Source organism: Hesperophylax consimilis, chromosome 6 (genome assembly GCF_061612785.1).
Source record: "Hesperophylax consimilis isolate HC1 chromosome 6, BYU_Hcon_1.0, whole genome shotgun sequence".
NCBI classification, from domain to species: domain Eukaryota; kingdom Metazoa; phylum Arthropoda; class Insecta; order Trichoptera; family Limnephilidae; genus Hesperophylax; species Hesperophylax consimilis.
In genome coordinates this window covers 2447208-2463367 of record NC_142841.1, presented here as the reverse complement: position 1 = coordinate 2463367, position 16160 = coordinate 2447208, and the positions used below count along the sequence as shown (strand labels likewise).

General features: G+C 33.9%; 1 protein-coding gene across 1 annotated transcript in view; it reads right to left on the bottom strand.

Annotated features, from left to right (window-relative positions):
* LOC149422829 (uncharacterized) overlaps positions 1 to 15487 on the bottom strand; it is a 29243-nt gene extending 13756 nt beyond the window's left edge. The window contains exons 1-2 of the mRNA XM_089632740.1: positions 15279 to 15487; positions 618 to 1960 (exon numbers count right to left, since the gene is read on the bottom strand). Coding sequence (XP_089488866.1) covers positions 618 to 1960; positions 15279 to 15281 — 1346 coding nt within the window. The 5' untranslated portion in view covers positions 15282 to 15487. The remainder of the gene's footprint in view (positions 1 to 617; positions 1961 to 15278) is intronic.
* Positions 15488 to 16160: the final 673 nt, after the last annotated feature.

Below are 16160 nucleotides of genomic sequence, written 5' to 3'. Positions count from 1 at the left end.
TAATTAAATGTAATCTGTTTAATTTAAACGAGTTAATTCATTGTTTATTGCCTAAATGATCGTTCTCTGGTTTGAATATGCAATATGCAGCATTATTAAAATAATGGTTACTGGAGTTATAAATGGGTTGTTAAGTTTAATTATTCATTCATGTAAAGAGACTTCGAACTTTCCGTAATGTAACAAAGAAGAATACTAGAAATGCCTTTCATTTAGATTTTAAATGGAAACCATTGTCGCCACTGACTTAGAACCTTTAAGTTCTAGCTCATTTTGATCGTGTTCTGTCTCCCATACAGCCTCACATCGGATACCACTATCCCAATTTCACAATGATGGTGAAAGAAATGAAACCAATGAAATTTGAGCGAATATTTGGATCACATGGCATTTCTTCCTTGCTTGGATTTCAATAGGTTGTGTAAAGGTTCCACGCTAACAGGTTCGGCTGTGGCCCTTTGCTCCCGTTCGAAATACATACGCGAGTTGGAACACAGATACTTTCTAGAGTTAAAAAGCAGTCATTACAATAAATAATACGGGTTGCTATTAAAGAAAGAGTTTTTAAAGAGTTTTGAAAGAGTTGAACTGAATTTAAGAAATAATTTTTGTCTCACCTTTGGTCATTCCAGCCTCCGCCGGATCCAGCTACTGCGCCTGCGTACCAGCTGCCGCCACCTCCAGCACCGCCTCTATTTCCTCCGTAGTTCCAACTTGAAGCGTAACCCTTATCCGTATTTCCTCCCCACGCTGACCCTCCTCTTTCTTCCCAGGGTCTGCTCCGTCTGTCGTCCACTGGTCTGGAGTACTGGTAGTCGTAATTCTCTTCTCGATATGGTCTGCCTTCATCACGGCCGGGCTGCCTGTTTCCGTAGCGGTCGTAGGACTGCCAACTTCCTGCAGTCCCGCGATCCTGTTCTGGTGGGTAGTATGGTCTTCTGTCATACCTATCGTCTTCTCTTGGAGGAAGTCTTTCACGGCGATTATAGGGGTATGCTGGTATTCTGTCGTATCTGTCTTCGTAAACAGGTCTTCTATAGGGATCATCGTATAGTAATGGGCGTCTGTTGTCATATCCGTTGCCTCTGTCATAATCATCACGATCAGCAGGACGGTAGCGGTCTCTGTCTCTACTTCTGTCGTAGTCCCGGTCTCTATTCCTATCATAATCACGGTCCCTGTTTCTGTCATAATCCCTATCTCTGTCCCTGTCCCTGTCCCTGTTTCTATCGCTGTCTCTGTCATCGTGACGATTGCTGTCTCGATCTCTATCTCTGTCTCGATTTCCACCTCCTCTCCGGTCTTCTTCAGGTCTGTTATCACGATTGTCAAACTTCGTATCGGGTTTTGACCACCGTTTATCGTCTACTCCATCTCCGCTCTTATTCCTGTCATACCCTGCGGGTTTTCCATACGATCCAGAATTATGATCGTTTTGTTTGTTATTATTGTCGTTTTTGTTATATCCTTTATCATCATATCTGTTAGTATTATCTCTATCATTGTTTCTGTTATCATACTTCTTATCATCATTTTTATTGTATCCTTTGTCATTATTTCTATTATTATCTCTGTCGTTGTTTTTGTTTCCATATCCCCTGTCCTGGTCACGGTCCTGGTTAGGCCTGGAACCATAACCATTCCTATCGTTCTCCGGATATCTGTCTCTATTGTATCTGTCTCTGTCACTCCTGTCAGACATCCTGTCATCACCCCGTCGCGGTGGCCAGTCATCACATGGTCCACAGTTATTACTCGCTCGTGAGTTTCTCTGGACTGATGATTGACCTCCAGCATACCTGGCCACTTGTATTTCTTTGCTTTGTGGATTCCCTAGTAAGGTTGATGCTGGTGTCGTTGTTGAAAGAAGAGGCACTGGAATGAAAGTATTTGCCCAAACAAGATTTTGGAACACTAAAAGTGTTAGAGCAAACAGATTTTGTAATTTGATGCCGGCCATCTGTAAAAGGAAAGTTATTCATTTTAATTATTTATTTAGTTACACATGGAGGTTAAAGCACCAATACAATTTCCTAATCTTAATTTTTTTTGCGAAATACGCTACAAGAGTTTTAACTGCCTGAAAATATAGCATTCCCATTGAAGTGGCTCATTAAAGTCGCGGAGACGAAAGAGAATATTTTTGGAAATAACTAGCTATTCAGATTTGAACATTTAGGCCTTAAAACGCCATCATTCTGCCGTGGGGATTGCTGTATCGCCTACTTCAAAGTTTAAATTTGCTATTCATAAACTAGCATAACTTTTAATGAGTTTCCAATTTCAGAAAGTAGCAACTGTAACGGCAAAAGAAATGTCGAGTCAAAAATAAAATTGGAATCCGTTTACCCGTATTTTCAATTTCTAGTTACATAGGCCATAGGGCAATAAACTTTCCACTACCAGAAAATGAATGAACCCGTAATTAGCGAACAAAACGCCATACAAGAATAATTTAATGAAGGCCGGTGGGAGAAATATAACTTCAATTCCTATATCTCCAGGATTATTGAAATAAAAATATGTGAAAAATATCGATAAAAAAAAAAGATTTTTTTAGCATAATACATCTGTATTTAATTATATTTTTTTTGGTTTGACTGAGGATTGAACATTATTGAATAAAATGAATTAACCGCGCTATCACTTAACCAAATCCCAGTTGGATAGTAACGAAATTTATTTCGTATGTTAACTTCGGTAAATTTTTATAGTGTCATTCAGTTTCTGAGAAATGCGTATGTGTGCGCGTATGTGTTCTTGAGTGCCGCCAAAAAATTCATGGTCATAGACAACGAGCCTATCTGACGAGTTTCAGATCGATTGGACGTCGGGAAGTGGGTTAATTTCCACTTCCAAGTTTCAATTTCATTCATTGATTTATTATGTTTCTCAAATAGTCGTAAAAATCACTCGTTCTTCCGCGGACCTTAAGCCTCGACCGTGCACAAGAAATGTTGTGCACGCGTTTGGCTGTTCACTGCGGCCAAAGATATTAGAAGAACTAATATCTTTGACTGCGGCCGAAGAGATCAATAATGATAATTCTTCGCCTTTCACTATTTTCTGACACTACACTATAAACTTCAAGTCCACGATTTGCAATCACACTTTTTAATTAGATTTTTGTGTTATATTTATATTTATGATATCATGCCATAATAATTAATAAACTATTCCCACTTTAATAATGAGACCTCATCTGATGCATTACATGAACAGAACAAACCATTCATGTAAAGAGTAAAACGCTTTAAATTATTTCAAACACACTGCGTATATTTTTAGTTCTTTTAATTACTAGGCATGTTCACCTAATTAACTAGAATATAAAAAACTATGTATATAAGTCCCTGCACTCTTTCCAGGGTAATTTAAGGCTTAAAACAAAGCGGCGCACACTGGTTTATGTAGTATGAAATTGAATGGAATCAACTAATTGCAAATATTTATACGAAATTTTAATTGGCTTTCGCATACTATTCTACATTGAAGTTCACAAATGACTCAATTGTATATTTAATATTGCATATTTTATTTTATTTTTGGAATAACATAATGAATAAAATCTCAAATTATGATATTTAATAATTGAAGACGATTCGTTTAAGAGTCGCCAAAATTGTCTTCAATGATAAAATATTTTTTTTTTTAAAAAGAAAGACAAACATTCCCGGGTTACGAATAACCTGACAATATTTGAAAATCTCCTACTACCACCACAGTAAGCTGAAAATGTTGCTTGTGTTGTGATGGAGGACTTAGCCAGCCGAGGAATTGAACACACTACGCCTGGGTGGGACCCAAACGCGATGTCAACTCGGCCACCGACCGGTCTTAATTAAATATCTTAAATAAATTAAATATTTACTGATATACTTTTACATTTTCTCTCGTTTTGTATGGTTCTTACATTAATTAATATATAATTAATTAATAATTGGTGTTGATTTAATAGTTTCTGGCACTGCATTAAAATAAATATTTCAAACTTTTCCACAATTAATTGTTTTGCGTATTTGCTTTATCCTTTTTAAATACATCTATTTGAATTTCAATTTTGTTTTAGCTAATTAATGAATTCAAATCATGGATGTGGAAATTAACCCACTTCCTGATATCCCGGTAGATAGACTTGTTGTCTATGACAGTGAATTCTATCAACTTTTGGTGGCAAACGCATATTTAAATTTCTCTGAAATTGGATGATATAGCAGTTAACAAAAGTTATTAGAATTGGTGACTTCAGTTCCTGGGTAGAAAGGTTTGGTTCTCAGTCAATCCATTTTTTTAATGTTGTAAATCATTTTAAAATAAACCAGTTACAACAACAAAAAACTTTGTTTTTACGGGTTGAGTTTTTGGTACTCCGATTTCATTGCATTGCACCATCCAATTAGGATTTGGCTTAAGTGGTAGCGCGGTTAATTAATTTTATTCAATCCCAGTGGAGGAAGGTTCAATCATCAGTCAAACCAAAAATAGGAGATGTATTATATTAAATTATATGATGAGATTTCGTTTTGATTGCGCTCAGTTCTAGATCAGGATAGATCAATATAAGGACATTTAAAAAAAGCAACAAAATCTGAATAACAGATAATAAACATAAATTTATGTGTAAATGAATTCTTACCATAGACATATGATTAATTCCTATGTCTGTGATTCTTACGTATATAAGTTATTGTGACATGAGTTTATTTGAAATACCATTTCAAAAACTAAAAGCAGGTATTGTACGAAATTGTGGCGTATATTTTGATGTATGTATTTTTTCACAGGGCTTTCACACAAATGAAAAGTAGGCAGGCTGTAAAATATTAGTAAAAAATTATAAATTGATGTAGGTGCACAATATTTTTTCTATTCGCGTTAATGCGAGATATACTTTGGCATTATTTATGAACCACAATTCATTTCAACAATAAATAAGTTAAAGTTTAAGTAGGTCAAAACTTAAAACCCAAACTTTTCAAAAATGAATGGTGAATAGTGAAGACAGATACGTGTAAGTGAAAGGCAGTTATAATAAAAATCACTTTACATCTCAATTAATGTAACTCGGTAGGACTAACCTACCAAGCAATTATGTTTTTCAATTTTAAACGAATTTTATATGTAACATACTGAAGCACCCGGCGTTTCTCGGGTTTCAGTCTGCTTTTAGACGTGGGAAATGTATGTGGGAAGTTTTTCAAAATCTGATTTCATTAAAAAATGATAAACATGAGAAAGAATAAGATTTACCACGAAAAAGATAAATTTAACACCCAGAAAATATATACTTAACATATGTTTTAAATCAAGTTTGTGTTTAGCTTAGATTCAAGTAAAAAAATAAACATACGTTTATTTTACGCCATCACGCCATTACGACCAACAATCGAAAATAAAAAAAAAATCTGTAAACAAATTCAAAATATATTTAATATAAAGATACTTAGATATAGCTATCCATTATTTGAAAGGTTTCAATATTGAATAATTTTGCGAAATATGGATCAAATAAAATTTAGTTCGAACCTGCGATCTCCAGCTTGCTAGTCGAGAGCCTTACCCCTCGACCACGGAAGCCGTCTTCTCGTTTTTTTTTAATTAGCTTCGCTTATGTGGCCATTGGAGAAATTAATTTCATCATGTCATATTTGGGGATGCTGTTTGGAGGTAATTTTAAGGAAATGAAAGGGAGGAGGTACTGGGAAAAAATTATGAGGGGTGGGTATCAGTGTATCCAGGAGGGACGGACGTATGAATAAATCAATTTGAGAGGCGGGTTTGGTTACCGCCACCCCGGGATTCATTTATTGGATAACCAACACCTTTCTCATAGGTCACCCTAAGTGGTTCGCTACGTTTAGTGGTTTAGTAGGGATATCCGGGTTCATCGGACGAAGTGTGTTCAGGATGCGCTTGTCCACCCGCTGCATGGCGCGTTAGATCGGGAGAGGCTGGATCGACGAGACCCTTTAGCCTCTCCAACTGGTCTCTAGACCTATCGCCTTGCTCCGCAGTTGGAGATATGTTCACATGTCCGTTACCCCTAGACATACTGATCCCCAGATTCTTACCTACCCCTCATACCCTTTACCTTCCTAGAACTTCTTTACGTTCATTTTCTTAAAAAAGTACCTCGACACATTATCCCTAAAGATGACGAAGGTTTTATTTTTTCCCTCATGATCTTCTGTGTGGGGTTAGTGTAAAAAACCTGCCTCTCCGATACGGCCCACCAAGTAGCTAATATGCAGATGCATTCACCGCTTAGACCTGGACAAACCCTGCTTCGTGAACCCGGAACCCCTCCGAAGTGACTAAACGTGGCCAAAAACTGGGGACAAAATTTTATCAATCTCAGAATAAAACTGTAGATTGTATCAAAACCAATCCCAACCACCCACAAACACTCTTATTTATACATATATTAATGTAAAATGGGAACATGAAAATATGTAGGTCCAGTGTAAATATTTAATGTGATTTTAGTTCGATGTTATTTTCTCGACTTTCTTTACAAATACATGTTCACTGTGAATAAATCCATTCAACTCTCGCAGCAGAGCAGTGAATCGCGTTCTCTAAACATAAAAGAAAGCCAGAGTGGTACGAGTACCTACATAGGAACACAGACAGTGTGATTTTATCTCTGATATTTCCTGGGATGGAATTTCGTCGAAAAATATCGACGGCGATTTAAACACCCCTTGAATATTAACGCCAGGCAACGAGCTCCGATGGTTGTCTCGGCGCAGTACGTGGGGAGGATGGCGGGAGTCGGCTGTGTATTATTTGAATTTCGGATAGAATGCATTTTCAGTCAGGGGAGTCGATTTACAGCGGGTTTTCAATTCAGAATCAATAAATTCTTAAGCTTAGCGCCTTTCAGGGCTGTCAGTGGAACATTTCATATTATTTAGGGATAAAGTTGGACTGCAAATCTTGGACAGGTACTTCGATAACTTCGACGGTAGAGACGGAAGCTACTTGGATCAGGGTTTGCTCGTATTAATGTAACGTCATACACTAATCTCGCTCTCTTTATCGCCCTGGATATCGTTTGATAATGCCTTCAGAGGGCGAAACAGCTGTCACGTGTAATAATAATTACATAGCAGAACTTGTTTAACTGTACTGTTTTTTGTAAATTTAATAAAAATATTATTTAATAAATAAAATAAAATCCAAAAACAAAAATTGTTTAGTAGTTCTACAAATTAAACTTGATAACAAAAAATTGAAGTAAAATACTCAAGGTCACAAGTAATCTCTCTCAGTCTCAGATAAACTTTTTTATGTTTATCTTATCAAAATCAATCGTAAAGAGTCTGTAGAAAATTTTGTAGTTTTTAAAACTAATTATCAACTACTTTTGTCACTAATCTTCTAATAAGTGAAATAAAAATATTAATGGAGAGTAACAACAAATGCAAAGTCATTGTTTAATGTTATTATTATAATATTCTCTGCGTGCAAAGTAGTAAGTTTTAATAAAAAAAATATCTGAATTAATCTGCTAGCTCAGTATGTTGCAAAAAAAAGTGTCTGTTTGCAAATAATACTATTAGCCTGGAAATTAATAAATTGTAGTGGGTACTTGAGGTGATTTATCACAAAAAACGGCGCTATACAAATGAATAAATTATTATTTTTAAACTAAGAGGGATACATTTGCTTTATTTACATAATATCTAAATAAACATCTTTAAAATAAACGTTACAAAAGGCATATTTTGGTTTGACGAACCCTTATCTGAATATAAAATAAATATTGAAAAGTAACTTAGTAGTCAGTCTCGGTTTTCAGTTTTTGCGGCGACAGATAAGTTTGTTCGAGAAAAGCGTCATCACAGGAAGATCTATCTTAGGAAACAATTCGTTTTTTCTGATGAAACTCTGTTGTGATGTAATATTGCTTCGATAAATTATAAAGTGTGAAATAATATGTTGTTTTATAAAGTTTAAAATTCTTGAAATTGGTAAGTTTGTGATAGAACCATATGAATTTAACAATTTTAAAAATGTATCTTGCCGATTGCTTTTTCATGTCAATCTACTACAATTTAAGTGAGTGCATCGTCTGCATTTTGTAACTGACTAACTAACCATCATGCCGTTTCCCCAAATAAGAGAAGAAAAGGTAGATAGGACAGACCGCCAAACAACTCGATCTTGTCACACACACTCATTGCCTCATACACATTCATACATCGTCTCATTCATAATATTCTATATGACTCTCGATATGGTCCGACTCAAGTAACTGGTTCCCTTGATCGTGCCATGTCTTCTTCGGGCGTCTCCGACTTCTTCTGATATTCATATCAGGAGAGTCATGAGAGTAATGTTTATATATATTTATTAATTCGTGTCCTCGAATATTGATTTTTGTTGCTATTTTATTTATTTGTAATGGTTCTTGAATAAAATACACATTATTTTACAATAAAGCAGTGTCTTTCATAGGGACCTATATAAAATACAATTCCATGATAACTCAGCACAGTGACAATTCAACACACTTTTAAAAAGTGATATAAAGTCATTAGAAACGATGAATTTTTTTAAATCTAACCTAACCTAACCTACTTAACCCAGTTAACATTTTTTTTGTTTCATCACTTTCCATGACTTTATAAAACTTTTTAAAGATGTGATGAATTATCATTGTGATGATTTATCCGGTCACCATAAAATACAATATAACATATTTCGTTCTATTGTACTATCAACCACTTTTTTATTTAATTTTATGATTTTTTTATACCAACCCCACACAGGAGGCCCCGAGGAAAATAATTTCCCTCAAGTCCTGTGTCATCTTTTTGAACGCTGTGTGGAGGGGTTTTTAAGGGAAAGAAGGAGAGAAAATTCTGGGAAGTTAAATAGTACGCAGCTGATGTGCAGGCGCATCGTGAATTCACCTCAACAGATGAACCCGGGCATTCCTACTAAATCACCAAACGTAGCGAATCACATGAGGTGACCTATGAAAGAGGTGTAGGTTTTCCAATAAATGGTTCGCGGGGCGGCGGTACCCAAACTCGCCTCCCTAAAATACGGGGAAGTACCTGGCTATTCAGATTTGGTCCCTGAACTAATGTCACTTTAACCAACGTGTCGATTGTGAATGGTGGTCTATTATTATATTTTTTAATTCTATAAACAATATAAAAATTGAAGTGACAGCTTTCTTGCAAATTCCTTAAACAAAAATACTGTGTTTTTTAATGAGATCTGATTACCAAACTAAAGTCAATTCAAGCAACGCGTCGATTCTAAATGGTGGTCTTTCACCAGGGTGATACTTAAAGTTTCTACCACTCTGTTTCTAGAATCCTCACTGGTTGTTGTACCTTTGTACTCGCCATGGAGGGGCGAACCTATACACTAATGACGAATGACCTCTGTTGGAGAAATCTATTATTAACTACTCACACTAGCGGCATCTATGCCACGTAGCCCTAACTATCACAGTTTTATAACTGTCTGTTTTCTTCTACTTGTTTATGAAAAAAAGTTGTTTTTAAATGAGTTTTATAACTCATGAGATTGTTATGCAGCATTGATAATATAATAAAATTAAAGAGTGGGTTTCGGACGTGACTATGTGCCAGAAGTAAGCTCAATTTTTCATTCTTTTTAGTGTAGTTGATCTTACATCTATAAATAATGATTTTTTTAATTATTGAAGACAATATTAGCGATTTCTAAACAAAAATCTGAAACAAAAAAATCAGAAAAGGATACGGTCACATCTAGGACTCGAACCCAGGACCCTTGTCTTTCCGGGGACTGCTCTACAACTGAGCTAATGGGACCCTATCCCCCTCGGTCACTTTTAACTGTATCATACTTCGAATAAGAACTACCAACATTGTCTTCATTTTTTCACCGCACATTTTTATTGGCAACTATCTTTATGTATGATCGCAAGTTATTCCAAAAAATTAATAATCATTCTAGACTTGCAGAAAAGTCAATAGATGTCGCATATTAAAAATCCGGGAAACGGCTCAGTGATAGAGCAGTGGTCCCGGAAAGACTAGAGTCCTGGGTTCGAGTCCTAGATGTGACCGTATCCTTTTCTGATTTTTCTGTTTCAGATTTTCGTTTAGAGATCGCTAATATTGTCTTCAAAAATTAAATATTACAATTTGAGGTTTAACTCAATAAAGTTATTCCGAAAAATAAATAACGATTTTTTCTTAAACAGATAATTAATTTCATTCGCCAGTCTGTGACCTGGTAGTCTAAAATCGTTAGTCAATTGGCAACATAAGTTTCCTTTAAAATTAAGAATAAAAAAGGACGATGAAACAAGAAAAGATAAAATAAATGTTCAGTATATTTTGTATCCTGATGAATAAACCATTGGTTCTGAAACATGTTACATTGATATTTTTTTATTGAATAGTGGTATCTGATAATATTAATACTCCAGCGTCTGGACGGTGTAGGCCCTCTGATTGGTCAAATTTAAATTGTCTGTTTCGGTTAAATTCCGCTAACTTGAAAGTTAAGACACGATTTCATACTAAAATAGGATCGCCTCATAATAATACGAGATTTCTTCAAAAGCAACGTTTCTGCTCATATAATTTTTGGATAATATCGAAGAAAATATGTTTTAGAAAGTTCATAATCCATTGGATTAATTACATTACAATGAAAATTATCCACAGTTACGTGATTATGCTTGACGTTTATAAAAAAAAATCACGCGTCCCTTCAATGGCCGATACGCACGGCTATAGATGGCCGACAGAGAGCGCACCTCTGGCGGTTTAAAAACGAACCAAATGAATGGCGCGAATATTTAAATATGCAGCTCACAATATTTGACTACTTACGATTAACAAGCGTTTACTAAGAAGATTTCTTCTGGAAGCTTATCACTTTGTAATGGCATTTTTCATTATTATTTATATTTTTTTTGTTTATTAATTATAACTGATTTTATATTGACATGTTTTCTAATTTCTAAAATTTCAAAATTATTTATTTGCGGTGCTTTATATCCTGAGTGAAGTATTTTAAGACCTGATTTTTTTTATCGAAAGTGTGATCATTATTCAAAAGATGATTTGCAAACTCAGATTCACTATTTCAAAGACCGTTTGAAGAGAATATGTTTTTTTTTTTATTTAGTATTTCAACTATCAATTTATTAGAATAACCGTTATTAAATGCTATTTGTCTTATGAATATATTGTTTTATGGTTATATGCTATTTGTTTTTTTCAGGTCTTAAAATACTTCACTATAAATAATTTTGAAATTTTAGAAATGAGGAAACATGTTAATATAAAAGCAGATATAATTAACAAGAATTTTTTTATAAACTCTCTTTTAAATATTTTCCCACTCAACTGGTCTTTCCCGTCTAACGATATTGTAATTCCTAATTATTATAAACCCAGCCTACTGTTACCCCTCCCCCTCCTTCCACTTCTTCTTTCCCAATTGCAATCTATATTTAATTTTTGACTTCGGTGTATACACAATAAAATGTAAACATTATATTTTTTCATTTATTGGACAATTTGCATAGCGCCGCTTTTGTGAGATATCACCTCAGGGGCGCTATATTGTAATAATCTACCTTTATATATAAATTTTTACTCTCCTGATGATGTTGTATATATAATCTAACTTTAAACTTTATTAGATACAGTAAAAGTTGTAGGTAAAGAATTACCACCAGTTGGAGTAAAATTAACACCTTTTAATTAAACCGACTGCTAATCTCATCGCACAATTCCCCTCCTTTTATTCATAAACACTGGTACAATTAATAAATATGTAATAATCTATTATTTAAGTCAACTTTTTTATAACTATCTTTAATGGTGACAAACTAAACGATATTGATTCAACTTATAGACATTGACGGTTGTAACACATATTTAAGCACTGCAAGTCTCCTATGAGCTAATTATATTAGGTACCTAAGATAACAGTTAATATCAGTTGTAGACATGTAGACAATAATAGTGTTTCATTTGAAATAATCCATCACAAATACGTAAAATTTCATTTATTCAAACAACTGTCATTCTTATTATGCGTAAATTTAGCATGTTATTATTAATTAACTCCTTCCTGTTCCGTGTTTTAACAATATATATACTCACCCTCTCTATGTGAATGTCCTAATATCTATCTATTAAATGTAACTGTTGTTAATATCACTTAAAATGGGCGAAGCCCAACGAAGTGCCGCCCGCAGGGCCTAGCAGAAAAAAACCCGCGGAGCGGGTTTTTAACTGCTAGTAAAGTTTATTATTTTCATTTAATTAAAAATATGCCATAAAGGGAATTTGCAATTGTGTATTGAAAAAGATAAAATATTATTTAATTTTAGCAAGTTACATATTTTACTAGGTGAAGTCCCTTCTTTTACCAGTTACATATTTTACTAGGTGAAGTCCCTTCTTTTGCCCGGCCTACGCACATTTATTCGAAATCAGTAATTTTCCTCTGATTTTGAACGTCAAGTTTAGTGGGCAAAATTGTATCAATAAGTATCAACATTTTGCTTTAAGGGGTGAGAAAGTGAGTGGGGTAGTTTATCGAATCGTTAATCTCATTTGACCTTCCTCTTGCTTTGAAGGTCACGTGTACCAATTTTCATTAATCTAGTAATACAGAGCTGTAGATTTGTTTGATAAAAAAAAACCCACACTGCGACTCTCTTCCTTTATACGAAATGGGGCAAAAGTAATGTAATAACATGAATGTGCCATATTTTTTTTAAATAGCGTCAAATTTCATTGTGCTTTGACATTTATGTTGTTAACAGATTGAAAATTAATTGACAACAAGCAATGCATGGAATTTTTCTTACTGCTTATTTGACTATTCCGGTCTGTTTAACGCAGGTCGGGCAAATGTAATGTCATTATGTGAATTGGCTGCATTTTGATAGAAATAAAAAAAAAATTAGGAACTGTTTTCACGGAAAGTTTGGAATGAATTAAATACATCTGTGAATTCTGGAAACACCGACCCCCAGATTTCTAACCGAGTCTCATATATCTCTTTTTCGTTCCAAGATCTTCTTTTTTTGTTTAAAAAACCCTTTATAATCCCCAAAGATGATATAGCCCCCGAGAAAAATTATTTTCCTTAGTAGAGTTTTACAGTAAAAAAAATAATAGCTTGCGTCCGATTGACGTCTAAAATAAAAACATTTATTTATGATGTCTGTGCATTTTAAAATAAAATATTTACTGGAAAAGCGACATAATGTAGTTTTCATACAAAAATGATGTATTTGAAAACAGTCGTTAAAATCGCAAATATTGCAATTAATATTTACCACGAAAAACCACATGACAATTTATAATTCAACGAAGTTGTTATAAACGGAAATGTATTTAGTGGCATCATGCAGGTTTTGCAACTAGAATAGACAAATTGAGGGTTATTTGATGCTGTCTACCGGAAAATACTGGAAATATTTGATTTTATTATAATTATGTCATTAATGAAACGTTTTTAGTTGCAAGTTTGCCGAAACGTACATTCATAATAAAAGCGTTTTTTGTTTGTCATTATTTAAGTAAATAATTAAAATCAAATCATTGATGAAAGTCTCCGTGGTGCAATGGAAGGAGTATTTGACAGTGAGTCGGGTTTACTTTGAAATAGTTCATAATTAAACAGAGGTGTGTTGTGATTTATCACCTCTGCCTAACTTTACGAAGAAACGGCGTGATGGTAAATATGATGGTTTTAGTTACATATTTATTGATCAATGATATATATTGCACTACATGAAAGAAGTAAAAATCAACAACTAAAATACAAATTATTTTTTTTTTTATAAAACAACTTTTTAAACTTAAAAATAAAAACTATAAAGATGGACTGGTTTGACTGAAGATCGAACTTTCCTACATTGAAGTCGATAACTCTACCAACATCGCCAAATACCGATCGGGTAGGACCGAAATTGATTCTATCCCAGCTAGCGGGTTTGTGTATGATTAGGAGTAAAGTTTTCAGGTTGTGAATTCTAGGATAAACATTGACTTTTCTCTACTTTGTAAAAATATAACATGCATGTATTATAAATCTTTCGGAATAAATTTTCTAAATGTTAGTGAAAATCTTATTAAAATCCGTAGCGTTAAAACGAACTAAGCACACAAACAGATAAACGCGGAAAATGACTTTATTTTATGGTATTTATAGATATTAACTGCTTTAAATGTGTTCAAACAAAGAATGAAGAAAAATTATCTTTTTGTGCAATCTAACTCAGTTTAAAATTATGCATTTATCTATTCACATTAGACACGCGAACAATAATAAAAAATATCTTATAGATAAAATACACTACGATTGTAAGAATGCATAAATACTTAAAGTTATTCAGTATAAGGCAATGCTCAGAATCGAAGGTTTAATTTTTTTATCTTCAATTTAAAAAAAAAACATGTTTTAGGTATAATTAATAAGGAATAAATAATTTACTTCTCAAATTCATTGAAAATTCAATATCAAATTTCGAAGGTTTTATGCTTCCAAAACCTTCAAAAGTTTAAAAAATTTGATGTGATTTAAATAAATACTCAACATTTAATGATCGCCCATGAGGTTTTTGGTTTTTTTTAACATTTTTAAGTTGAGATTTTTTTATGTTTATGCTTAATTTTATTATGTTTGGTTAACTGTTTTTATGTACGAAAAATTTGCTTAAAACAAAATTATTAATCGTTAGTGGGGTGTATTTATGTGGGGAGTATTAAAAAAAAGTTAGATACAAGTTTCAGAAATAATGTTAAGTTGTTTGGAAGTGCCTTTCCATTATATTCAACCTAGTGACTGATTAATGAACCCTCAATTTATCGAGCGCCGATCAAGTCGATCTTTTGAAACAAACGTCGATATCGTTCCTAAGTGAGTGGTTCCGAAATTAAACCACCGAAATGTGGTGATCGTTTTAGTTTGACTGATTTGTTTGAATAACTATCTAACTTACCATAATGCAATTTCTCTGCAGGAGAACGCAGAGAGGGTGAAACGTAATATAGCCATGTTCTAGAACACATTCATAAATGTGTTCCAGTATTTTGTATTACATACTCTGTTATTCCTACCTTTGACCTCCTAGGACGTTTCCGACATTTTCTTATATCCACTTACGCATAATGTATTTTCCCAACCTCCCTTTTATAATTTTTAAGGCTTATATTCTATTCGGATTAAAATTATATCTCTTAAAGGAAAATGCCTACATATCTCATTTTATTTGTAGATTTTTAACTCACCATTTTTGCTAATCCAATTTGGCCACAATTTAAAGAGTCATAATTTTCACCATTTTCCACACTTTAAATTTTATCGTCTCAATTCACAAAAACACATTTCACATTAAAAACACAATAAAAATTGAGGAAATCTGTACAAAATACCAGGAGCACACGAATGCTCGGTGGGCTAGTAATAATAGGTGACCGGATGCGCGGTGTTCCTAACAGAGTCTGCCGAACTAATGTATACCCACACCACCTCCTCGCGTTTATATGGCTCTAGTAGATTTATTCTCTCGGTTCATTGTTTTATTTATTTCTCCGCGATAATTAGGTCCGTCGGATGGCTGGCTATGGAGGTAAGTACCCATATTCAAGTACTCACTCGCTCAGAATAGGCTATTTAGTTCTCCTGTCGGAAGGGGCGAACACATTGCGGTGTGTGCAACATGTTTTACAAGTCCGGCATATTGAACATGTTCAACGTACAGGAAAACATCATCATGTTCTCCTGGTATGACAAATAGGCGTTTGATGTTTTGAAACACGGTGTGGGATGTGATATTTGACGTTTGTATGCGGGATGTTTGCAAAAATGATTGATTGCGTGAGAGGAAATAATAATTATGTTATTTAACTGTTACTTTGTGTGTTCATTGTACATCCCATTTAGATATAATTGATATGTCTGTTTCACGCATGGCAGGATTGGACGTGATTTAAAACGCTTCTCAATTACATTGCAAAAATAATTAAGCGATGCGATGGTTAAAGATAAACACGAATATTTAAAAAAAAAATAACCGAGCAGGAACAAAAAGAGATTGTTCTTGTTTTAGATGTAATTTCTTGGATTTGTATGACATTTGTGTTGTTATATTTTTATAGATACAGTTCAGA